We start from the raw sequence: 26,618 nt of genomic DNA, 5'->3' as shown, positions 1-26,618 counted from the left end.
ATGTGTGGGAATTATGCTTCAGCCTACTGGACAGATTTCAAATACTTAGGTCAGAGTACTTATGGGAAGCATGTGAAATCTTGAAAAGTTTGGGAGTTAGGGCCGTTTCTAATGGGCCTCTCCAGTGCATCCGATAGCTCGTCACCCTCCTTCTTCAAACTGAGCCCCTTTGGCTTCCGGAACACCAAACATTCCCGGTCTCTTCTGCAGGCTTCTCCCGCCGTTGGACACTGACATTCTCTAGGGCTTCACCCTCGGCCCTCTCCTTTATTCCCACTGCCTGATCTTCCTGAGAGTCTCACGCACAGTCTTGGCTTCAACTAGCCTGGAGACAGAGGGCTGTCAAACTGTCATCTCCGGCCCAAACCTCTGCCTTACACTTTTGATCTGCACATCCAAGTCTAGTGAGTCATTGCTTTCTGCGTGTGGCGCAGGCGCCTCCAACTCTGCTACGGCTTCGCAGCCAGGTTCTTTACTTAGCCCCACAGTCTGGCCTTTGTTCCATCTGAACGCCGCCTTCGTTGGTGGCCCCACCATCTGTCCCTCAGCCACTCGAAACGTCCCTTGCAACAACAGATCAATAACCAAGTTATCAAGACATTTTATACTAAAACTTCATTTAAATTTTTTATCGAAGTAACTCATGCCCATGGTTAAAAAGTCAAATAGTGCAGAATGGCTTAGAATAGAAAAGCAGTAGTTTCCTTGCCCCACCTTCCCTGCGCCCATTCCTTCTTGCCAAAAGGCCCACTTTTAACTGCTGTCACTGCTTCTTCTGGTAGCTACTGTTAAGTATCTAAGTTCTACACTTACACTGTTCTTTCCCCATTTGTCCTTGTGGACGTGTCTGCTGGTGTCCTGCCACACTTTTCTATCTCGCCTCCCCTCTTCGCCCAGCATAGTCATATCACTATTTTTAGTTTCTCTATTGGAGTAATTGTAGTAATGTAGTTATGCCTTATATCTTGCTTCTTTGCCTTTAGGTGGGATCACTTGGTCCTCGACTTAGTGAGTGAGGATCTTGCACCCGCCCCCTTCCCTTTAGCTCCTCTATTTCCTTTTCCTCGTTCCCCTTGTGTTGTGGGCACTGACTTTCCAGTAATCAAAATTGATCCTGTTTAGTTGATAAGTTAGTAAATTGATTTTCTCAGATCTTGGAGACATTACTTCCTTTTGGTCTCCAGTCTTGCTGATAAGTCTTATACTGATCTAATTTCAAGTGATCTATACTTTTTTTTTAACTTCAAAAATTTTTTTCTACTTTTGGGTTCTGAAACTTCTCCATTCATTTTCTTTTAGCTGCTGTCCAGTAAATTTGTTGTATTTATCTGAAAAATCTTTGTAGAAAATTGTGGTTTATTAGCTCTCAGCAGCCCGTTCCTGAGCTCTGAGGAAGCTTGCTTTCTTCGGAGCTACCTGATCTTTCTTCTGGGCAAGAGACGCTTTGGGATGACTCCATCTCTTCTCTTTAATTTCTTTCTTAGCCTGCTTTTTATAGACTGGGTTCTCTCGTACAGCAGCATAAGCTTTCTTATACATATCCTCCATCATGTCTGGAGTTACATTGTTCTTTATGTATTGAGAGAACTGTTTCTTATAAGCTTCTTCATCTTCCTCCATCAGGTAGTGCATATAATCTGCCGCATGCTGACCCATGATGTGCCTCCGATGCCTTTCCGCATTGAGTTCCTTGCTTTCTGGATCATAACCAGGGAATCGTTTGGTACTGTCAGGGATAGACAAGCCTCCACCCACAGCTCCCTTCAGGGGCCCAAACACTTTATTTCCAGTAGTAGTTCTGGCAAGCCCTGCCTCCAAATAGCAGGTGAAGGCACCAGGTTGACCATCAGTGCTTTCCACATTGTGTTCATCTCTAGTCACCTGCACTTGGCCTTCACAGATCCTGTCCGTGCCAAACCCGTTGAGAAGCTGCGGGCCAGCAGCAGGCCAGTACAGTGTGCTGCAGCGTAACTTGTCAGGCTGACCGTCACACTGTGCTTCGGGAGTTCGTGAGCATAAGCTGCACAGACTACCGTATCTCCTTCCACACGGTCATACGCAGTCTGACAAATGACATCTCTGTTGGCTGCACGAACTATCACCCTGTATCTGGGTGTGTCGTACTTATTTTCATCCTGGATTACCAAGCATTTCTGGGCATTGTAATCAGTTTTACCCTCTTGTCGTCTTCTGAATTTCACTTGGAATCTCTGGAAGTAGGCCTTATTTTTGACAACTTTTACAAACCCCGTCCTGCGGATGAAAGACCCACATCTACAGACCCACAGCTGGCCACAGACCTACAAGCCCAGCACAGCTCCGGTGCGGGGAGAAGCTCTCCATTCATTTTTAATTGCTATAAAATATTCCATGACATGAACATATGATAATTTACTGAGCGAGTCTACTACTTATGGATATTTGTTTCCAGTTTTACACTTATACACTTGTAAATAATACTGCTGTTTCCAGTTTTACACTATTATAAGTAATGCTGCTGTCCTAATAAATGGGAACTCATAGTTCCGCTAATATATATTGAGGAGTGGAATTGCTTATCATAAAACATATATTTCTTCAAATTTACTGTGTACTGCCGAATAGTTTTCTGTAGGAATTATACCAATTTATGCATCACGTTGCCAGGTTTAAAAAAAGTTGTTATTCTGGTGGGCATAGAGTGGCATCTTGTTGTTTTTCTTTACATTTTTTGTTGATGACTGATGAAGTTGAAGGTTTTACATGTCAGTTGGACATTTGGATTTCTACTTTACTGTTGGGTTATTTCTTCATTTCCAGGAGTTTTTAAAAAGTGTGTTTTGGATTTCAATTGTCTATCAGTTATATGTGTTCCAAACATTGTTTTCCACTCTGTGACTTGCCTTTCTATTTCCTTTTGGATATCTTTTAATAAACAGATTTTTAACATTTTATTGTGGCCCAATTGATCAGTATTTGTGGTTAGTACTTTTTCTTTCTTATTTAAGAAATCTTTTCCTAGTCAGAGGTCCAAGGTATTGATTTGAATCTTTTTTTCCTAAAAGCTCTGTTTCATCTCTCACATTGGGTCTTCAGCTGACCTGGAGCAGTTTCTGTGTGTGGTGTGAGGTCAGGCTCAGATTTCTGCACAAAAAGTGGAGACAGCAAACCTGTGTTTCTTTAACAACAACACCAGCATCAAGCATGTGATGGAGGCAGGGCCCCGTGTGGCTGAGCCTTTGCGTGTCTTCAAGGTGTGTCTTCCGTCTGTCCTCAGTGCATGCTCTGCTGCCTCTGTCCCTCCCGGTGGCCCCTTATCAGCCGTCATCCTGCTCTTGGTCAGCGTGTTCTTGAAGGTGGACAGAAAGGAAAAATATGTTACCTTCTGATCTTGTAAACATTCTATTTAGCTCTAGTTTGATGTTATTTGCATGAATCATTTTATACCAGGAAAGCTAATACATTTTTAAAGTACAACTTATTATAAAGCAAAATCTAAAACTTGAGCGATGCCTATTTTTGTTTCAATATTGAAGTGCTACCCATATTTTGAACGCAGTCATGCTCTTAACATGTAGATCTTTAATTTCACTAAAAATTTATTGGAACTTGCAAGTGTGAATATTAAAATTAAACCCAACTTATTTTAGAAATAGTCTAAAAGAACAAAAAAATGAAAGAATAGTTAAAAAACCTAGAAAAGAATATTTCTATTTGAAAAAATAAAGAAGGAAAGAAAGAAAGAAAGAGGACAGAAAGGAAGAAAGGAAGAAAAAAAAGAAAGAAAGAAAGAAAGAAAGAAAGGGAGGGAGGGAGGGAGGCGGGGAGGGAAAGGAAAGGAAAGGAAAAAGAAAAGCAAGTTTGGGGCAGCAGTGATTATTTTCTGCATTACAGGTCTATTGGAAAGAAAAGAAACATACAGCTGGAAGGAATTTAAAAGTCATCTAGTGCAGGATTTTACCTCTAAGAAGTGGACTATTCTCACTTTTAATATAATTGCAGAAAAGAAAATTCCACACTCTTTCCTAGTAATATTTAATATACTTCACTGTCAGATAATTTTCCTTGTGCTATGTCTTAAGTCCATTTTCTTATTCTAGTTGAAATGGAAACAGAGAAATCGGGCCAACCATCTGTGTCTGTAATAATTCTTCATTTACTTGATGGTCATTACTAAATCCCTCAGCCTTCTCTTCATGGTATAATCTATTATGTTTGTTTAGTACTTTCTTTTAAGCCAGTTTCCAAATCATCTATTTAATGTTTTTTTATTCCATCTGAATTCTTCCTGTGTCATCTATAAATTATGATTCATAGGCTCAAAAACTGAACATAATACTTTTGCCAAGGTATGACCAAATGCTAGTTAATCAATAGGGATGATATTCTAGAGAGTTCTCGGAGACTTCTGATGTGAATTTCTTTTCATGATAAAAGGTGTTTTGATGTACGGCTGTGCACGGAAGTTTGAACACACTTGTTTATCTCTCCTTTCTGAGACTGCCCAAAATGATAGGTGACAAATAAAAAGGTGTAAGTCAACGTGGACAAAGGACATGGGAGACGAGGTGGAACACTCAAAGCCTCGTGTCCACCGAGAGGGAAGTCAGCCTGCAGAGCAGGATGTGTGGTCAGGACACGAAATCTCTGCGCTTGGAACCACAGACGTGCTAGAAGACAGGTGTGAAGGGCGAAGTCGAAAACCGGTGATGCTAGTTAGACCCCTCCTACTCTAGGTGGCTGGATGGATACCCCTGGCAGATACATTTTCTAGAGAAATTAGATCAGAGAGGCATTGTACTGGGAAAAAAGATACAGATGACAGTATGGGTAAGATCTCTTTCGGGCATCCAGAACTCTGACAGTTAGGTTTATATCCCTCTATCCCTGGATCAGAGGATTAGAAGATTCTTGTCTGGGAAACTGACTGGTTGAGGAGAAAAGACATCCAGAGGTCTCCCGTAAAACAGCTGGGTCTCCCACCCATTCATACCATGCAAGTTCAGCTGTCTAGGTCTCACAGGGGACTGCCGAGGATCACCACATTTCCGAGGGTCAGGAATGAATGGGATCAAAACAAATCATCAGGACAGAAGTTTCAGAAGAAGCAGAGGGAAAAGCAGGGAGGACAAAACTTCCCAAAATTGTAATTGATCACCTTTGAGAGATTAGAGAGGATATTTCATTCACAAAACGGGGCTTGGAAATTAAAAAAATATAATAGCAGAAATTAAAAATTCAAAATTAAAAATCAAAGAATTGCAATGTTGATGGCACTGTCCTGAAAGTAGAATGAAAACACAGAGACAGCAAACATGAGAAGAAATAAGCTGTGTTTAGCAAGTTCAAAATCTGACTATTAAGAGTTTTAGAAAGAAAATGCAGGGGAGAAAAGTGTAGAAGAATGATATAGAATAGTTTTCAAAAAATGAAGGATATCAGTTTTCCTATGGACTGGGTGCGTTGAGTTCCCAGCACAATTAATGGAAACAAGGCCAATTCCAAGACACATCTGATAAAGTCTGTGAATAAAATAAAATTTTCCTAAAAGTTTTCACAGAGAAAAAAGTAGGTCACATACAACGACTCAGCAAGCAGGCTGGTGTCTGACTTCTCAACCGTAATAGTGAAATTGAGAAGAAATGGAGCTATACGTTCCAAATCTGGGGAAAATAATTTCCAATTTGGAATCTTGTACCTGGCCAAACTGTCAGTCAAAAGCAAGGGCAGAATAATGCTATTTTCAGACAGACATGAAAGGTCTCAAAAACTGGCCTCCCATGTACTGTTTCTTGGGTAGTTCTTGGAGGAGGTACTCTACGAAGGTGAGAGAATAAGCCAAAAATGATGCAGCAAGTGGGGCAAAGTGAAGGCGGATCCCTGATGGGAAGTAAAGAGAAGTTCCGGGCGGCACCTGGATATCACCTGTGTCAGGGCTGGAGAGCAATCTTTCCAGGTCAGACGGGAGGAGAGACAGGCCAGGAAATAAGGAAACAAACAACAAATCAGAAAGATCATCTGGTGTGTTTATCTTTGATGAGATGAGTTTTCTAGGTCTGTGCTAGAGTGTGGGGAAAATTAGTGTTAGATGCGTAAGAAAAAAATCAGGCAAATGAAAAATTGAGGTAATCATGTTAGGAAAAACAAGTGATTGTATAAGAAAAGAAATATAGTATACTGTGGGGCTCAGTTATGAATAATATTTAAACACAATAATGTAAGGCAAATATTAAGCATTACTGTAACCAAAATTGTGATACAGTTCAATTGAGAGGATTTTTGGGTGGAGTGCAGGGTAGCAAGTGTGGAAGAAAGCTGAATTCTCATCTTCCACAGCAGGAAGCCAATAGACATTAGAAACCGGTAAGAAATAACAATTTTTTAAAAACATTTTTTAAAAAGATTCTATTTATTTATTTTTAGAGAAGGGAAGGGAGAGAGAAAAAGAGAGAGCGAAACATCAATGTGTGGTTGTCTCTCATGTGACCCCCACTGGAGACCTGGCCTGCAACCCAGGCATGTGCCCTGACGGGGAATCAAACCTGTGATGCTTTGGTTCGCAGCCTGCGCTCAATCCACTGAGCTACACCAGCCAGGGCAGAAATAACAATTTAAGAATATTTGTTAAAATATGAATTAAATACTAAAAGAAAGAGCTGAAAGTTGAAAGTGATTGCCTTTGGTCACTAGGTCTCAAGAATATAGAAACTGGGTTAAAATACTAGAAAATAGGTCTTTTACTCTACTGAATGTATCTATATCTATTTGTGTCATTGAATTACATATGTAAAACATTTAGAAGCGTTCCTTGTTTCCTTGTAAAAACTATTTTTCCCTTCTGTTAAATGAAAAGTACTATAGTAATTTGACTCAATACTGTGGCAACGACATGTCCTGAATTTTTCTAGGTTGTTCGGATTTCAAACTTTACCACATTCATAACTATCTATACTCGCAGTTTACAAACTGTGTGCTTTGCTCATTTGCTTTTTTGTGTGTGCATGGTGCGTCTTGTGGTTTTAGAAAAACGGGGTCGCCGGAGCCGGACCTCATCAGCCCCTGTCAGGATCTTCCATCCTTGGCTGCCTGGAGACTTTGGGAGGAACAGCATATTGTGGTTTCGTCTGGTAATTTGACTCATTTAGTTCTTCAGAGTTTTCCTTTTAGTTTTATTTTTTACTACTTAATATACTAATTTCGTTCGCCCAGAAACATGTACTGATGGCCTGTTATGTTTGAAGCCCTGTCCTGGGTGTCCGTGAAGTCCTTGCCGTCAGCATATCAGCCATCCACGGACTCATCTGACAAAATCAGTGATGGCATTTTATACTTTCTCAGCATTAGTTATTATTTAAAAAAAAATAGACATAGGCAAAGGATTGCTTTTCCAGGATAAGTCTGTGAGAAAATTCTCAAAATCTCATTTTCCACAAAAGCCTTACCTGTGAGTTTAAATTTTTCAATGAAGTGTTCATTGTTCTATAGAACAGTCTTTACTGGGGATTTTATTCATTTCCTGCATCCCTGCACCCTGCTGCAGCAGAGGCGATGCCAAGTACGGTGGCCCTTCCCCTGCTGTGAACCGGCCTCTCTGCACAGGTGAGACTCACCCTCAGTTCAGTCGAGTCCAGAAATTTGACTTCAGTGGGTTCATGGAAAACAGTGTGTTTCTAGCCTCAGGAATCACAGGGCAGTGGCCTTGCTGTGCTTCAGTCCCACCCCAGGGAACCGCTGGGCAGCTGTGGTCTCCCCGTCCCTTGTCCTAGGAGCTAAGTTATTGAAAACAGAAAGCATCTGAAAGAATGGGCTGGCTCCTCTCAGGGCCCCCACTGTTTGTATCTGAAAGCTTCTGTTTTTGAAAGGAAAAAGGCCTAATGTCTCTTCTACAAACTGTAGTTTATTTGTTGTCTCCTTAGAGGGCTTTTCTTGTTTCTTAGATACACAATCTCCATCTGGAGTACAGGGTTGTGTCCATGGTTTTCCAGCCAGTGGGCAAAGGTCAGACCTACTGTATGAGTCAGAACTCTGTGCTGGAGTGGTTTGAACTTTTAGCCGACAGGGGTTTATTAATCTACCCCTGGTTTCCTCCCTGCATGATTATGGGGACATACTCCATATTCTCTGGAAATGTAATGATATTTGGATAAGCCAAGTTGAGATCCTCTCTAGGATTTGTAGCATCAGAGTGGTTAGAAAAGAAAAAAGATCATTTAAGCAGGTGCATATTTATTTGGGGGTCAGCTTTGGTTTAGTTTTATTTCTAAAACAGTAAAATCAGAGTTTTCTTTTTCTTCAGAATTATCATGAAGCTCTGTAGTTTTTTTCTTCACTGCTGGAGAAAAAAAGTAACGTTTTATATGCTTATTTTAATTATGTTTATCGTGTCCAGTGTTTCAGTAATGAAAGTTACTTGGTGATAATTTGTATCCTGTGTCTTTTAACTGTATATTTAAAAACCAGTGGAGATGAGTCCTATTAAATTATAACTGTCTTAAGATGGAGTTGGGGAAATAAAACCTTAGTCTCTGCGGTGGTGGCTCATGTTCCAGCTGTCTGCTCTGGGTTACGTTGTTGCCTCTGGCCAGGAGCAGGTTTATTATTAGGGTTCTGTCTGAATCTACAGTGTGTCCTTGTATGTCCTTGTGGCCATGTATGTCCTTGTGGCCATCAAGCTACTCTCGTTCTGTAAACTAGATAGCGGCAAACAACCTGTAAAAAGTTCATGTCTCCTTAATAGAAACCCTTTCCATTAGCAGCACCAGGTTATAATGCAGGCCAGATTTAATGACGGCGACCTTTCCCCATTAGAATAATTGACAAACAAAATATTTACCCAGGAAGAGCTCGTGTTTTGTTTTAAGCCTTGTTTGGGGGGACCCCAAACCATCTGCCCATTTGGTGGTTTACTAGAAGGACGCCCAGGGTCAGCACAGAGTCGGACTGTGGCTAAGATGGGTCGCAGTGACAGTGAGGACGCACAGCCAGTGTAAGGGGGAACGACACAGGTGGCGCCTGGAGGAGTCCACGTGCGGTCTTCCCACACAGGCTGTCTCCGTGAGAGGTCCCACAGAGTGAGCCCTGCCTCACAGCGAAAAGCGCATCTTACTGTCTCCAGTGTTTCTGCTCAGGGAAGCCCATTGGAGACTGAATTTGGGGTTTTTATTGGGGTCGTGTAGGCATTTTCTGCCTAACAAGCCCTACTGAAACTCTCAGAGTGAAAAGCAGGTGTTCGTTATGCATCCTACTGTTTATTTATGTGCGTAACCTGGGAGCAGTGAGACCCCGTGTCAGGCATGGAAGGCTCCATGTGGGCCCAGGGCGGCTTCTGTGAGCCACGGTCCCAGGTGCCGGTCAAGGGCCAGCCCCGTGAGCAGGCCCTTCTCAGGACAGCAGCCTCCGGCCTGCTGTGTTAGCGCTTTCCCTGTGCAGGCCTGTTTCACTTCTGGCGGAGCAGTTTATGAAACACTGTGAGTTAAGTGGTAGTGGTGGGGAAGGCAACGTGATTGCCTCTCTGAACTGTCAGCAAGATCAGACTTTGCATTTGATAAAGGTATCTGGAGCCGAAGATGACAAAACGTGAGAATTCTTTGTATATTATACTTCTATTTTTAGAAGTCTCATGAGCCTGATATTTTAAAATTACAGTTCACTCCTAATCTGGGTTACAACTCGCATATGCAGGTGATGGCTTCTCCAATTCCCGGACTCGGGCGTCATACAGTTTAAATTGATTTTATTGCCAGTAGCTTTTCTTAGACGGTGCTCTCTGCTTGCTGCTAAACAATTACACCAGTGGGTGAATGCTCTAGGAATAGAATAGCTCTTACCTCTTTGATTTCATTATTGAAGTATGAAAACTAAATTGGATTTATCAGGAAACAGAATTGGAATCTAGGGAAGGGCTTCATAAAGTGCTTACGTTATTTTTTATAAAATGAACCCAGTAGTTTTAGAGCCATTTAAGCAATAAAAAACAATTAAGAAATTGTTTTCTTCTTTTTTGGTTTTGTTCTGAATAACAACTACTCTAAGGAGATCACATGATTTGAGAGGTTTTGGGCAGGTAGATAAATAGAAACGGCTAGCAGAAGAGGCTGCCCATCTGTCTTCATACTGGAGACAGAAAGGTGTTTTGCTCCTCGGCGCGGATTCCTGAAACTCCCGGTACAAATCAATCATCATCGCCTGTCTCTGCAGCGCCAGTAGGGTTTCAGAAGTTGTCGCCATCCAGAACCCGAGGAGGGGGAGAAGCAGGAGGGCAGGAAGCGCTTGGGTGGGGGGGAGGGGGAGGAGAAACACAAGTTGAGAGATCTGGGACGTGGGGAACTGTCGTAAGGAACCGTGCCACTGAGCCTGTTGTTTAAGATATCTAATGATCCCTTTGACACCAACACAGTCCCAGTCTTCTGTGAAATGAACACCCTTCCCTTCTTGTTACTGCTTAAGTGGCGCAGCTCCGGTTTGACTGACAGTGTTTTCTTCATGGGGAATGTAAATGGCTTTCCTTGGGGCTTACCCAGCAGACTTCAGTGAACAATGAAACTGTGTGTGTGTGTGTGTTTCCTCGTGCTTTCTCTCTTCTTCCCTGGGTGCATTCAGAGGATGATGCCTTTTCATTTAAGGACTTTTATTTCCATCAAACACTAAACAGTCTTTTCGGATAGGAAATGTTTTCCATGATAAGGTCTACCCATGCCAAAGTTTCCTCTCCTTTTTAATAAACATGCCTCATCCCAGAATCTGTTGATAACGGAAGACCTTTTCTGTCCAGTGCTGTGAGATTCACGGAGACCTGCCAAGAGCAATGTTTGACACAAGCCTAAAGAGACTTCACTGAAAAGTGGCCCTTCATCCTTCCATTCCAGACACTCATTTTACGGAATGGGAAAATGGAAACATGCAAGAATTATATTCATTTCCTACTTCAAAACACATTTTTATGAAAATAAATATTGAAAACCTCTGAAGGCCAAACTAACAACTGTAAAGATTCTTACTTATCCTGTCATTTGGAGAAAACACGTATGATTATTTCACACATATGGGTACAGGTGTGACTTGCAGTGGAGGGGACAATGAATGAAACACATCTCTTTCTTTAAATGACCTAGAGTGTGGGAACAGGGTTGGCGGAGAGGGCTGAGGGAACAGCAGCCACAGCACAGTGGCTGTGGGCCATCCTGTTCTAGGTGAGCACGTGGGGGGCGGGGGCATTTAACTTGAGGCCACATGAGGCTTCCTGGAAGGTGGCCTTTTAAGCTGATGCTGAAGGATGCTTGGGGATTATTCAGGCAGAGGTGGTGCAGGGAGAGGAAAGGCTTTCCAGGCAAAGGGAATAGAATAAACAAAGCTCTACAGGCGAGGAGACAGTGATACATGGAGAAATCTGCACCGTAAGTCAGTGTGGCTGCAGCACGGAATCTCAGCAGCGAGGGCTGAGGGTTGGGACAGGGGAGATGAGTAGGGATCAGATCACAGAGTTTTGAGATGATCATTGCAATGTTTTTCCTTCCAGTATCTTATGCATCACAGTCTTTCTCAAGTTATAGTCACAGGACAAACATTTATTCACTTCCAGAGATTTCTAAGCATTGATTGACTAGGTGCCAGAAACTTGAACTCACATTGAGTCATTTTTGTGTCTGTAGTGAGCCGGTGTGGTGGGAACCCAGAGAGCAAGCGGAGAGGCAGGGGTGGTAGACCTACATTAAGACCCTGGCCTCAAGGACATGATAGCATCGCTGTTCCGTCCATATCACCACACAGCCCTTTTAGCAGTCATTTTTAGCATCCATGTAATAATCTGACAGATGGAAGGACCATAATTAACTGGATAGGGCCTGATTTTCTGGCTTCATATGTAGGTTGTTAAACTATTTTGGTAGCAAGGAACAAGCTCCCAAATAATGCATGAAGCTGAGAAATTGTCAAGAAACACACGAGGGAGGCAGGAATCTCATGGGAACCAGGGATGCTCATTTTTCAGGGTCTGGGACAATTATAGTTGGCTTATTATCCATTTGGTATCAGGAATTTGTGATCTTGAGTGTCTTGTGGCTCTGCTACTCTCCCTGTATCTCTAACTTCCACCAGCCAGCTGACTAATTCTCTCAATATTTCTTCCCAGAAGAGTGAGGAATCTGAGGGGCTGAGCTACTCACCAGGACTTTGACACAGAACATCCTTTTCAGGCTACCTGCTAACCCCCTCCTCTCCCTCCTCTTGAGGTCATCTCACTGGCCATCTGTGTTCAACAGCCCAAGACCGTGCTCTCAGTAGGGGTGCAGGAGGTGCCTCATGTTTATAGAACGGGCCAGGGGGAACCACAGTCACCATGGCTAATATTTCCAGGATCGGTCACTTTGATTTTCCCCCCAAGGGTAAATACTGCTGTGTTGCACCTCACTATGCACGTTCCTGGCGTGGTCTGGTTAGTGCAGCCTTGCAGGGCTACCACCACTGCCTTTGGTCTGGAAAGCATGTATTTATCAGACAGTCTTGTTTGCAGTATGTTGACTGGCATTTTTTTATTCTCACCCAAGGACTTTTTTTTCCATTCTTTTAGAGACTAAGGAAGGGAGATAGAGAGAGAGAGAAACATCAGTGTGAAAGAGAAATATCAGTTGGTTGCCTTCTCGTACGTGCCCCAACCGGGGATCCAACCTGCAGCCTGCGTGTGTACCCTGACCAGGAATCGAACCCGTGACCCTTCAGTCTACAGATGATGCTCCAACTAACTGAGCCACACTGGCCAGGGTGATTGGCAGTTTTTAAGAGGACATTTTTCTACTTACCAATCCTTCTGATATTCACGATTTATAGAAACCTTGGTCTAAATAACCTCCCTCCCTCACTTTCAGTCAAAAAGTATTTATTCAGCACCTCCTATGTGTCAGGTCCTGTTGGGAACACCTAGAATAATACATCAAAGATCCCTGGTCTAATTGACTTAACTTTCTTGGGGTGGGGGGATGGCAAATAATATGTAAGGCAATAGTAACATAATTTCCGATAGCTTCTTCTATGAAGAAAATGAAACAAAATGTGATAGAGAGTGATTGGAAGTCAAGAAGATATCTCAGCTGAGACCTGACAGCTGAGACCTGACAGACGAGATGGAGCCCTCAGGGCAGAAGTCTCAGGAAGGATGTTCCAGGCAGAAAGAAGAAATACCATATTTTTCAGACTATAAGACATACCCCCCCCAATTTGGGAGGAAAAGGGGGGTGTGTCTTATAGTCCCAATGTAGGTTGCCTGGCTCACTGTTGGGGGGGCGGTGGTTGAGTGGGATCACAGGAGGCAAGAGCAGGGTTGCCACTGCATTTTCCTCCCAAATTTGGGGTGGCGGAGAGTACATCTTATAGTCCGAAAACCACCGTATATACAAGCATGGGGCAAGTATGAGCTTTATGGGCTCGGAGAAGGGACACCGAATCATTGTGGGGCATTATGGGAACAAGGGGCCAAGGGTAGAAAACCTATATTGTAACCCTGACCCAAGTGCACAGAGGAAATTATACAAAACGTGCCTTTTCCACTCGCGTTCTCATACTCATCTTCAGCTTGTTCTGCCCAAAGCACAGCTGGTTGGTTTCTCCTCCTTGCCTGGACCTTTCCAGTCTCCCGTAGTTCAGGAAATCCAACCTGTCCAGGGCTTGTGTTATCCACGCTACCTCCTTCTTGTTTCCCATCCAGATCGAGCAGTCCTTCAATTCTACATCCAGGAGAGAGCTCAAGTTCATTCACTTCTGCTCTTGTCCCTTGCCCTTGTCCTCATTCAAACCATTGCAATCTTTTGCTTGGGTTATTTTCTTGGCCTCCTGGCTTATTTCCACTGGGGTGAAATGTCTGTCTGCGCCATTTTGCCCATTTTCTGATTGGATTATTTGTGGTTGTTATCATTGAATTTTGAGAGTTCTTTGTATATTTTAGATAATAGTCCTTTTTTGGATATGTAGCTTGCAAATATTTTCCCCAATCTGTAGCTTGTCTTTTCATCCTTTTAACAAAGTCTTTGGCAAGCAAAAGGTTTTAATTTTGATGAAGTCCAATTTATCAGTTTTTCCTTTTATTCATCATACTTTTGGTGCTAAACCAAAGAACTCTTTGTCTAGCCTTAGATCCCAAAGATTTTGTGCCATGTTTATTTTTCTTCTTCTGAAAGCTTTATGTTTTAATGTCTTCAGTTTAAATCTGTGATGCATTTTGAGTTAATTTGAGTAAGGTGTGACATTTAGGTTGAGATCATTTGGGGAAGCGGGGGGCTATGGCTGTTTAATTGCGTCAGCACCATTTGCTGAAAAGGCTCTTCGTCCTCCATGGAGTTACCTTTGCGCCTTCACAAAACATCAGCTGTGCATGTCAGTTGGGTCTGTTTCAGTTTCTCTAGTTCCTTTCTTGGTCTGTGTGTCTGTCCCTCTGACAGTATCACAGCCTTGATTTACTGTAGCTATATAATCATACTTGAATGGGCAGACTGATTACTCTCATTTTATTCTTTTTTATCTTTCACCTTCTTGTATACATTTTAGTGTATCTTATTTGTTTGTTGTTGGCACTATTACAGATGCCCCCCTTCCCCTCCCTTTGCCCCCGTCTGCCCAGCACCCCCTCAACTGGCTTTCACCACATTGTCGGTCTGTGCGTATACACATAAGTGTTCTTTGGCTAATCTCTTCCAGTTCCCCCCACCCCTCCTGAGATCTGTCAGTGTGTTCCATGTATAGAATAATCTCGTGTATATGCATAAGACAATTTTGCTGAGATTTTTAAGTAGGGGTTGCATTAAGTCTGTATATCAACTTGGGGAGAATGTGTATCTTTCCTATGTTGAGTCTTCCAATCCATGAATATGTTTTCTGATCCCTGAATTCATTTATTTAGATCTTTGAATTTTTATCACTGTTTTGTGGTTTTTAGAACTTAGGTCATGGACATTTTCTTAGATTTATGCCCAAGAGTTTCAGTGTTTTGAGTGATTTTGACCATTATTATATTTTTAATTTCAGTGTCCATATGTTCATTGGTGGTTTGTGGAAATACAACTGATTTTTGCATTTTCTGCATCAACAGTCATGACAGCTGTCACTAAAGGCAGTTTTATTTCTTCACATCCGGTCTGTGGGCCATTGTTTGTTTTCCTTTGTTGGCTGTTGCACTCGAGAGAACTCTCAATACTGTGTCTCAGCAAAAGTTGTGGAAATGGGCATCCTTGCTTTGTCCTCAGTTCAATATTTCACCATTCCATATAGTGCTAGTTATAATTTTTTGTAGATACTCTTAATCAAGTTGAGGAAGTTCCCTTTAGCCTCAGCTGTCTGGGAGTTTTTTGTCATGAATAGATGTTGAATTTTTTAAGTGCCTTGCTGCACCAGTTTGATGAGCTCATGTGATTTTTCTTCTCTAGTGTGTTGATATGGTGTATTACATTAGCTTAAGTGCATGGGTTCAAGTCACCATTTTGCAAATAGAATCATGCATAGTTTTTAATTTTCCAGAAATTGAATTGGAACATTGTGTTTAGCTCAGTAATAAGAAACCAAATCTTAATTTTCAGTTGTGTATCTGGGTCCATTAATCAGTGCTTAATGATTGCAAGTGTTTAAAATGTTGTTGTTATTATTAATGGACATTTAATTGAACTGGTGATTTTGAGATTGAGTGCATATATTTTTCTAAACCTTCTAATTAGGAAAGTTCGGTTGATGAATCGTTCATTACAAGGAAGTCTATTTTAAATAGCAGTCAACCTTTTTCTCATTTTTTACCACCATCTTGGAACAGAAGATGTAAATGACTAAGTTATCTTAGACCATCCTTTTAGGAAATAGTTTAAGGAACAGCTTGGATGATGAACCCTTTCTTCACATGCTGGGAGAACTCTCTTAAAAATTTTAGCAGGCCTTTAGAGAGCTGTAAAGCTTCCCTAATTATTCTATAAAATTAAATAAGTGAGTAATGTTTCTTATTTCTTGTGTGATGTAGTCTACTTGTGGATAATAGGCACGGGGCTTATAATTTGGAAATAGGTTTAAAATTTTTTAATCTATCAGAAACCCATCTCTTTAGACAACCTTTCCCTCATCACAGGTGGTTTTAAACCTTTGCTGTTCTCTCTGAACACGCTTCTGGTCCTCACTGCTGACTCTGCACCCTCACCCACTTCAACCCAGTAACACCATTGGCTGTGTCAGTCCCCACGGACACTTGGGCAGCCTCCTGGGATATGAAGCTTCTCCTGGAAGGAACTATTGCGAAGTGTGATGGATATACGCAAAATATATCCTTGTAATCACCAAAGTGTTTGGATTACAAAATCCCCACTCAACTTGAAGAGGAAAAAATATTGCCACATCTAAGATGGGTTTTAATAAGCTGTCTGTTAGTGTTATTTGATTGCTTCCAGGCATTTTTTTTAATGCCTCTTTAAACTGCCATTCCCTGTGCATTTTAAATACACGTGAGTGAGTTGAGGTCACTTGGGGCTTTTCCATTTCTGATTCAATTTTCTAGTCCTTTTGCCTTTAGTTCTGCCAAGAAATAGTTCTTGGTGGATTTCATTTCATCTCTTCTGGCCCCTGGCTTAATGGCTTCCTCAGGGTCACGATCGGTTTTTCCCACTTACACACTGCCGTCTCCAGCAGAGTGAGGGATAGGCATTTGATTTCCCTGCAGTTTGCTTCTTTATTATATAACTACTCTTGTGCAGCTGAATATTATATCCAAATGTGAGCCTGCTAATATCAAGTGGGTTTTTTTCCTAACTTTATTCTATTTTTCAACATCACTGAACAGGATATAGTTTCCTCATTATACTTACTTTAAATTTAGGCCGATAGGAAGGAAGCCCAAATGCTGGATCGGAGCACCTCAAACCACTGATTGGGTGCTGGAAGAGGGCGAGGGGAGACTTGCCAGAAAGTTTTACCTAACGCTAAAAATCGTTCTTTTCCTGCCCTCGTGGTTTTAGGCATCTTGTTATAAGAGTTCTGTTTAAGCATTGTTTTTCATATGTCTATTTTTGCTCCTTAATTAGATGACATATTCTTGAAGAATCTTTACCAATGTCTCCTATATTCCTGCAGCAACAAGCATGATACATATATTCTGGGTGCTCCACAAATCCAAACTGCATGTTATTCTGTCCCTTTGCTGTTTGTACACAAACAGGCAAGATTTGATGTTTGCTCTCAAAGGGCTCACAGTCTGTTAGGAGGCTGTGAAGTATAAACACACGTGATCTCAGGACAGATATGATATAAGTCATGAGAAAGAACCAATCAAAGTGTTCGAAGGCTAAGCAGGATAGAATATGTGACAGTTGTCAACCAATGATCATTGGCACCAACTCAACTCCTACAGGAATCCTCAGTTTGGGGTGCAGTGAAGAAGGTATCTTTACTCACTGCAAAACAACAGTGAGCAGTGCTCAACTGTGATGCAGCTCGGCTGTGGAACACCCCGGGGCCCAGGCAGAGATGTAGGGGGAAACGTCTCTGGCTAGACAGCTCTGCTCCTGGGTAGTCTGCCCTGCTCGCGCAGGTCTGCTTTGTGCTGCCCTCATCTGCTCCACTCTGCCCTGGTGAGACGCCTTTGGTGTGTCGGCCTAGCGAGGGAGGTGTCATCTTCAGTCTTTGGCGGAAAGGGAAAATGTGCTCTCACAGCCAGAGGGGAGCTGGCTCATATGGACAGAAGTCTCAGCCCATGGCCCCTGATTGATCTGTCCTCATGCAAATGAGCACTCCAAATCTTCATGGGTTGACTGATCCAAAAGGCACTGTCCTGATTGGTTAGAACAGAGCCTCTGTGGTGGGTTGGGGCTGCACAGCTCCAATTGAATGGGGCAGCCTCAGTCCTATTGGTTGAAATAAGACCCCAGAAACTTCTTTGTAAGGGCTTGCTCAGCCCTAGCTGGTGTGGCTCAGTGGATTAAGTACTGGCCTGCAAACTGAAAGGTCTCTGGTTTGATTCCCAGTCAGGGTATACGCCTGGGTTGTGGGCCAGGTCCACAGTGGGGGCATGTGAGAGGCAACCGACAGATGGACCTCTTGCACATTGATGCTTCTCTCCCTTTTTCTCCCTCTTTTCCCCTCTCTCTAAAAATAAGTACATAAAATCTTACTAAAAAGGGGGGCTGGTTCAGATGGCAAAAACACAGTGCAGGCAAGCAGCTCAGTGTAGAGGCAAGTGGGTTAGCTCAGAGGCTTCTCTGTGAAGTGCAGTTGGGGTGCGAGGACCGTGTGTACCGATGGCTGCTAGGGTCTGTTTGTCGCCGTCTTTTTTTTTTAAGCCCAGTTAACCACCAGGAACCTTCCTTCGTAGGTGTCTTCTTTCTCAGGATTCACAAGAAAAGAAAAGCTTCATGAACAATTAGGCTTTTAAGATTAGACTCGAAGAAGGAGTAGGATTTGGAAAGGGATAAATTCAAAGAAGACTTATAGACAAAGATGACAATGTGAACGAAGCTACGGCAGCAGGAAAGCACTGAGTACTAGTCGAACTGTAGTACTGAGAGGCGCGGGGTACGTGTAAACATTGTCCTCAGGGCTAGATGGCTCCCAGTCGAGGCATGTTAGCCCATACCTAGCTCTGTGCGCCATCTCTGCCACAGGGCTAGCCAGCCCGGAGGTGCACACCCATGGAGTGGGGGAGCTCATTCCCTCTTCAGGCACCGCCTGTCACCTGAGCACTCCCGCTCTTAGACCATGGAGAAGGCAAGGCTGAAACCTGGGAGAGGTTCAAATTAGAGAGGCTCAGAAGGTCAGTTATTTATTTTTAAAAGTCACCGTTGCAGTTGTGAGTTTAGTAAAACTATAATGGCAGCTGTGGAGGAGGATGCAGTGGGGAGACCGGTTAGGGAGCCCTTTGTAGTGATCAGAACCGCATACAGGGAGATGTTTAAGGGAATCGAAAAGAGGAGACATGCACAAAAGGTTTTTGTAACATGGATAATGGCTTTGAAAACATCGAACTCATGTGTTCTTGTCCCCAGTAAGCCCTAATTACTCCTCATTGCCCTGCAGCTTTCCTTCCACGGAAACGGGACCTTTATTGTTTCTGGACGAGGGTGGCTACTGCCTGGATAAAGCAGCCATGGCTGGGACTCTGGGTTCCAGAGGAGAGTTTGTTTTAAAGCCCATCTTGAGACAAAGATCTAAAAGCAAGCAGTTTCCATTTCCAAAAGCTAGGCTTTGTTGGGAGAGAGAAAGAAGGAAACTACACAATAACCAAAAAAGGTCTGTGCCTTCCTGTGGGCCAAAGCTGACAGTCTCAGCATCGAATTTACAGTAAGCCATATTATTAATGCAGGATGTGATCCCAAGGCTGTTGTCTTGAGAATGGAAAAGAAAAACGCAGTCAGCAGGCAGGAAGTAGAGAGATTCCAAGGAGAGTCCCTTCCAGGAGTTCGTGCATTCAGGGAGAAGGGCAAGGGCAAGGGCAGCAGAAACCTCTAGCACTGTTTTCTGGAAAGGGATTGAGCTTCAGGGGAATACAGTAATATCTGAATCCAACAGAAAAGAATCCCTGTACTGCAGCAAGTACACTGCAATGGGATAGGATAGGCAGTCCGCCCCGTGCAGTCTAGGTGTATGAGAGCAAGGCTGAATTCAGTTGTAGGAAATACAGTTCTTTTCTTTCAAAGAAGTCACAGTTGATACACAATTTCACTTTGGCTACACTCTGAAGAACTGAGATGTTCAGGTCTGCTGCCTAGGGGCGGGTAAGGTTTTAACCTCTATTTTACACTTGAGAAACTTAGACCCGGAGAAGGTCAGCGATTCACCAAGGTTATTTCGTTGGTAAGAGGTGGTGGGAAGGGGATGTGGAGATTCCATTGAATCATAAGTTTTGATTGTGAGCCAAAGGGACATCGGAGATTATCTAGTCCAACTACAGAAGGTTTTCAAATAAGGGAACTTCAATAAATGAGGTGATTCCCTCAAAGCTGTATTTTTAGTTAGGGCTGAGGTGGGCATTGTGGAGTTCCTTCACCGATCCAGCGTATGTCTAATCGACATGGCAAAATCATTATCTATCTTATCTGACGTACATTTTCTTCCTTAATTACATGTAGATATGAGTGGACATTCTGGCAGACTGACTATTTTACATTCATCTAGAAAGGTTGTGCTTTTGGGATTTAAGTTTTTCCATCTCTTAAAAAAATAAAAGATAGATATCTGATGCTTTAGTGGCACATCATGAGGAATTAGGACATAATCTTATCTGTGAAGAATTTTGAGCCCTCTGGAATTAGTCAAAAGTTTTTAATTTATTATAGTCATGTTTTCATTCAGTAGGAAAGGGCAGCTTTACCAAGTAATCACTGATGTGGGGTCTTAGGGCGCAGAGCACAGATGAAGTCCAGGCTTGAGCCTGAGCCCCGCGGGCCTCCGCCCGTGAGCTGCGCTGCTGTGGAGAGGCTCAGGGCACCGGGCTGCAGCCCCAGCCCCGCTGTGCTGGAGCGGAGCCGCGCAGGCGCCCCGTCGCAGTGCCGCGTTTGCGTGGAACAAAACCTTGCCTGGCACTTGCTTTGTGTGGCTCTTCTTTTCACCAACCCGCTTCTCATTAGAATACTTACAACGTGAGATGTAAAGCCTTGAAAATTTTGTGGACAATCACTTTTTACTACTTTGCTATTACTTCCACAGTTTTTTGGAAGCAAAAGTTTAGTATCTGGATTAAAGTTTATATATTGTGGTATTATAATTTATAAAAGTAGAGGCTAAACTATAAATGCAGAGTCTGTTACTTATCTGTGTTAGTTAAGGAAGGAGTTGCAGATACGAGTCTGGGTTTGGGATTAAGTGCATAAGCACTATTCTCCTTTTATCCTTTCATTTATTCCTGATGGTTATTAGTCCATAATGGGGAAGGAAGGTTGCAGTGGTGATCAATTAAATGTTCTTCAGAGCCCAAATCCATAGGTCCAGTGAAACAGCAGGAGACAGGGTCCTGTTCTTGATGTAGCTCCCACCACTTGTCACCTGTCCAGGGCTGAGCCCACTGGTGTCACCATTTACGAGGACGTTGTGGGCTTCTCCCCTGTTGCTTACCTTTCCAACTATTGCCCACTCTCTCACTCTTCTTCCTTGCAGCTGAACTTTTTGAGAAAATTTTCTATTGTCTTGATTTGCTTTCCACTCTTTTTTTTCACCCTCACCCCAGGACATGCTTATTGATTTTAGAGAGGAGGGAGGGAGGGAGGGAGACACTGATGTGAGAGAGAAACATCTATCAGCTGCCTCTTGTACCTGACCAGCGACTGTACCCACAACCCAGCCACGTGCCCTGATAGGGAATCAAACCTGCGACCTTTCAGTTTACAGGACGACACTCCAACCAACCTAGCCACACAGCCAGAGCCTTCCTGCTCTTTAATCCATTCTGATCTGTCATCTGCACCCATCAATTCACCAACAGTTTTTCCCTAAGTTACCAATGACCTCCATGTTGTTCAGCTCAGTGGCATTTTCTCAGTTCTTAGCTTATTTGATTTCTCAGCAGCATCTGACATTGTTGTTCATTTTGCATCCTTCTTAAAATATATCGTTAAAATTTCCAGACTTAAATATTTTATGAAGAATATGACAATCCCATATACCCACCACCCAGTTTAAGAAATGAAATCTTGAGCCATGGCTGGCGTAGCTCAGTGGATTGAGTACGGGCTGCGAACCAAAGCATCGCAGGTTCGATTCCCAGTCATGGCACATGCCTGGGTTGCAGGCCATGGCCCCCAGCAACCGCACATTGATGTTTTTCTCTCTCTTTCTCCCTCCCTTCCCTCTCTAAAAATAAATAAATAAAATCTGAAAAAAAAAAGAATTGGCAAAAATTTTTTTAAAAAAAGAAATAAAATCTTAGCAATATTAATACCTATTTCCTTACAGAGTTTCCAAATATGCTATACCCCTCCCCAGTCACATTCAACTTCTCCCCTCCTGAGAGGTAACCATTGCCCTGACCTTGGTGTCTGTGGGGCCTTAGGCACTCAATGTATTTATCTTCCACATCTGAGTTCTGTCAGTTCCCTTCAGTCAAACCCATCAGGACCACAGTACGTGGATGTGCTGGGCGCATTACTCACTGTAGCAAGGGAGAACACCCACCTTGGAGAATCATGGGGTGTCTCAGAAAGAGGGTGTGACAGAGAACCTATTGTCTGGATTTGGCTTTTAGTTGGATGTGCAGGAGAGTCTAAGGAAGGGGAGATCTGCTCTGATTGGATGCTGTCAGGAAGCAGGGGCCATCTTCTGATTAGGCATCTCCCCATATCTTCTGTATCGGGGCGGGGGTGGGGGAGGCTAGAATGAGGACAAGGTCGGAACCGGTGAAGCAGTAGCAGTCAGTCATTTTGGCCATGGAGCGTGTGGTATTTTGTGGGTGACACACTGACTTTGTTTTTGTCTCGATTAGACAAAATTATGACATGGCCTTACTCTGTTTCTTTTTATCAGGTGTCATAGTGACTTTGGCTGAGGCCAGCATTCTTTCAATAGTTTATGTCCAGTAGAACACATGTTCTTACTGTGGACATCACAGCAGCTTCTGAAGGTCAGGGGTTGCTTTCTTCCTTTTCTACCCCCTCCCCCCCGCCCCCCACGCCCCTTTACAGTTCTGAACAAGATTTAGAAACTATTCAGGCAGAGGGGACCAAAACAGCAGCTTTGTTTCCAGTTTAGTTTGGAGAGCATGGTTTGGGTAGGTGGCAAAAATGGGCTTCCTAACACTGAACTTGGACTAGGCAGACTTCTGTGCTCAAGTTGTGCTCTAGTGCTGTCTAGGCAGACAGCACTAGAAATGCTCAAGTTGAAGCCCACTTGGGGTCTTTGCCACATTTGCAGGCTCGTCTCCTCCGTCCCTGGCCATTCAGTGTTGGAGTTTCTGCAGACTCAGAACCAGATTTCCTTCTCATGCTGTACGCTCCCTGAGTTATCTCACTCTGTCCTGTGGTTTGATTACCACCTGTGGGCTGATGACCCTGAATTTCTGTCTCTAGGCTAGACTTCTTTTCTACTGCGCTTGTTCACCACCTCCATCTGGATGTTCAGAGGCACTTCAACTTAACGTGTCCAAGGCCAATGTTCATAACCTTCTCCCTAAATCCAGTGCCCAGGGTTCTCTGTAGCCTGATCCTACAGCCTCACCGCACATTCCAGCCATCCTCTCTGCCTGCACGGTGCTGCTTCAGGCCTCCAAGCCCTGCCATCAGTTATTTCTTTCTCTTTCTTGCTAAACTCCCCCAAGACCTAAGTCAGGTGCCGCGTCACGCAGAAAGCCTTTCCTGAACCCTCGAGGTTGGATCGAATGCCCCTCTTCTATGTCAATTCCTCGTTACCTTTTGCTCCTGTATCGTAGCAGTTGACTCACTGATGTATCTGTTCACGTGTCTCTCTCCTTCACTATACTTTACACCCCTTGAGGGCAGGACTTCTGTCTTATGCATCTTTATGTCGTGAGCTATATCTGTGTCTGTGTATCTATACTTGGTCTATCTAAGTATCGTATAGGTACAGATAAATACCTACATCCAGAGAGATACAGAGATCTACTACCTTGAACTAGGCCTGGCACTTCATGAGTCTTCAGTATGTTTGTTAAACTGCTTGTTGTCTTAAGACTGTTAGCATTTTGTCTAGTCCTAGAATGCCACAGCTTCTGTAATTCCAATGTTACAAAGGGTAATCCAAGTATTTTTAAAATCTGGTTATAGTTTCCTTTATGCAGGATGCAGTTCCAAAGAGTAGTATATAGACTGAACTCTGTAAGGTGCACAGCTTTTTTCCTATTAAATTACACGATATTTTCAGAAATAGTTTATTTTCATTTCTGATTGACTGCTATTGGGTGTAAGTAATATCTTTATCAGTCAAATAAGTATTTTTGTTTTTTCTATAATTTTAATCTATATATCCTAAATTTATCTACAAGTTTAAAGTTAAGGGCTCCTTAAATGATGGCTATCCTACCCTCCTAGTTAGGGGTTGTAATACTTGGAGGTGGAACCCGGGCTCCTGCCTCCAGGACCATGTTCTTTTCCCTAGAACCTGCTGGATTTGGGGACAGATGGGTGGATGGGTGGTGGGATGGGACAGCGAGCAGCATCAGTGGGCCCTGATAGGAGTCCCTCCACTAGGAGCAGCAGCGAGGAGGCACCTCTGGCCTCACCCGTCCGGCGCTGACGAGGCGCCCAGCCTGTGCACCTGTGGCTCTGGGCATCACTGTGACTCGGTTCCACTCCCAGCGCCCGCCGCTCTCACCCTGCTCCCGCCTGGCAACTTCCCTCTGGGTTACGTACTGCACCTTTGTGAGTGAGGCTTCTGAGAGGTCTCCGCTCACCTGTCTGAGCCAGACCACACGCTGAGCAGTCTCTGCCAGCTGCCCACCTGTGTCTGGGGGAGGGGAGGCGGAGTGCAGCTGCCCGGGCCGGGCTATGCAGGGAAGGCCCTTTGAACACACCTGGTGCCAGGCAGCGGTGGGCAGTGCGTACAGGGGTGCTGCTGGTGGGGGGAGCAGGCAGGAGGAGAGAGCTGGAGGAGAGAGGTGGGCGCCAGTGATCTGAGAGCCGAAACAAGGATTTTTTCCCCTGATTCTCGCCTCCTAATTTGGTTTCCTCAAGTGGTATCCCTTTGAGATTTCTGCAAGTTCTTAGTGCCAGTCATAATGAAGATAAAAGGCGTAATAATACCACCCATTGTGAGTGCCTCAGTTTATACTCTGCTAAGCATTTTCACATTTGTTTAAAGAAAATTAACATCACTTTTTGATCAACTTTGTCACCGGGACCATGTGCCCTGGATACCCTGGTCTGGCAGATAAGTCAGACAGACAACGCACACTTTCTGCCCTGAAAGTCCTCACTTGTCTTTCTGACTTGCTAGAGGGAGAAGGGTGACAAAGCAGATACATTACGTGGCATGCTGAGAGGCCTGAGGAGGTGGTCGTTTGTGTTTCGCGCTGTTTCCGGATTTCCCTGGTTGCTTCTCAGAGCTGGTTTCTAAGTGACTGCAGTAGAGAAGGCCTCGTTTTCTTTCCAGGATCTTCGGTCTGATTCTTAGGCTGAGGTTGAGGATTACCTGACACAGGTGCCCTTCGCTTTGTTCTGTTATGTTTTGGCTTATGTCTGTCCTATCACTGAGCCAGAAAGTCAGAAATAAGCATCTGCTAAGTGTTAGCCAACCAACAGTGTTAGCCCTCCGTAGCTAAGAGAACTTCTTAAAAATCTTATCTCATTATAGGCTTTTAATAGAGATAAAGCAATGCTCATTAAAGGCTGAACCCTCCTCAGACTCACTACTCCACAGGATAATTGCGTTTACATCAATCTTGAGACCCATTAGTTTGGTTTCAAGGAAAAAAGAATTCCAACTCTTCTTTCTACATAGAAGATCTAATATTAAAATAATAAATAAGGACAGTGACAAGGTCCATTGCATTTTTATCTGGCCCTGGGGCATATGTAAAAGGCTTGAACAGTAACAGACACAATTAGACCAGAAAGATATCTAGGGAAAAAAAATAAACACTCAGTAAAATGGTAGATTTTTAGAGTTCTTTATTTTTTCTTTTTTTATTAAGGCAATATGCATCCGTAATAGTAGAGTTGGAGGATGAGTGGAATAACCTTAATTAGATCTGCATATTTTCTATCCATAATCATTTACTGCCTCTCCCAGGGGTCCTCATCTCTACTAAGAAATAATATCCACCTCGAAAAGTTCATCTGAAACTTCTGTGATCTTTCCAACTGAATGATCTTGCTCTCTGAACTACAGCAGCATTTTGTTGATGTCACTGATGAGTCATCACATTCCTCAGAGTCATAGTCATTCTTATACCTGCCCCTCCCACTGCCGTTACTTTGTGAGGGCAGGGACTTCGGCGGACCCTTCTCTGTGTCCCTGACCGTAGTTGACATGGTCCCTTTCAGACATAAGTGTGCAGTACACTTATGTTTGATGTCTGGGTGGATAAAATTCACATTTATTGTAATATTTTTGCTGAAATTCAGAAAAGTTATTTTCTGTGTTCATGTTGTTTCTTTGGAGTACATGCTTTTTAGAAGAGTCCCATAGGCCACCTTTAAAAAAATTTTTGTTTATCCTCAGCTGAGGACATATTTTCATTGGTTTTAGGGGGAGAGAAAGGGAGAGGGGGAAGGGAAAGGGGGAAGGGAGAGAGGGAAACATTGATGTGGAGAGAAGCATTGATTGGTTGCCTCAAGCATGTGCTGGAACCAGGGATCAAATGCACCTAGACCGGTCCGGGGATCGAACCTACAACTTAGGTATGTGCCCTGACTAGGCATCGAACCTGTAAGTTTTTAGTTACAGGACGATGCTCCAACCAACTGCGCCTCACCGGCCAGGGCCCACACACCACCTTTGCGGGAAAGCAGGCGGGTGGAACAGCGTGGGGTGGTTCTGCAGCCACTGCACATTGTCCACAGGTGCCTGCTGCAGCGCGGGCCGTGCAGCGCAGGGTGGGAGCTTGTGTCGGTTTCGCTCCTCGGAGGCTGTGCTGTAAGTACCATTGTAGTCATTTCAGCAATCATTGCAGGTTCGGTTTGGGGGACTCAAAAGGATGCTATTCCAGTTTGTCTTTCCAGAAGAGACATCTTCTGCCCGTCCTGGAC

General features: G+C 43.5%; 2 protein-coding genes across 7 annotated transcripts in view; one reads left to right on the top strand and one right to left on the bottom strand.

The window, feature by feature from the left end:
• CSGALNACT1 (chondroitin sulfate N-acetylgalactosaminyltransferase 1) overlaps nucleotides 1–26,618 on the top strand; it is a 314,893-nt gene that overhangs the window by 194,171 nt on the left and 94,104 nt on the right. The window lies entirely within an intron of this gene.
• Nucleotides 1,360–4,150, bottom strand: LOC123807750 (60S ribosomal protein L5-like). Its single transcript, XM_045821793.1, is given in 3 exon segments — nucleotides 1,360–1,931; nucleotides 1,934–2,253; nucleotides 4,140–4,150. Coding segments are annotated over 3 exon segments (903 nt in total).

Source organism: Phyllostomus hastatus, unplaced genomic scaffold, assembly GCF_019186645.2.
Source record: "Phyllostomus hastatus isolate PE091 unplaced genomic scaffold, TTU_PhHast_1.1 phas_scaffold_46, whole genome shotgun sequence".
Lineage (NCBI taxonomy): Eukaryota > Metazoa > Chordata > Mammalia > Chiroptera > Phyllostomidae > Phyllostomus > Phyllostomus hastatus.
Note: the sequence above shows the minus strand (reverse complement) of the source record. Positions and strands in the feature narration are given on the sequence as shown.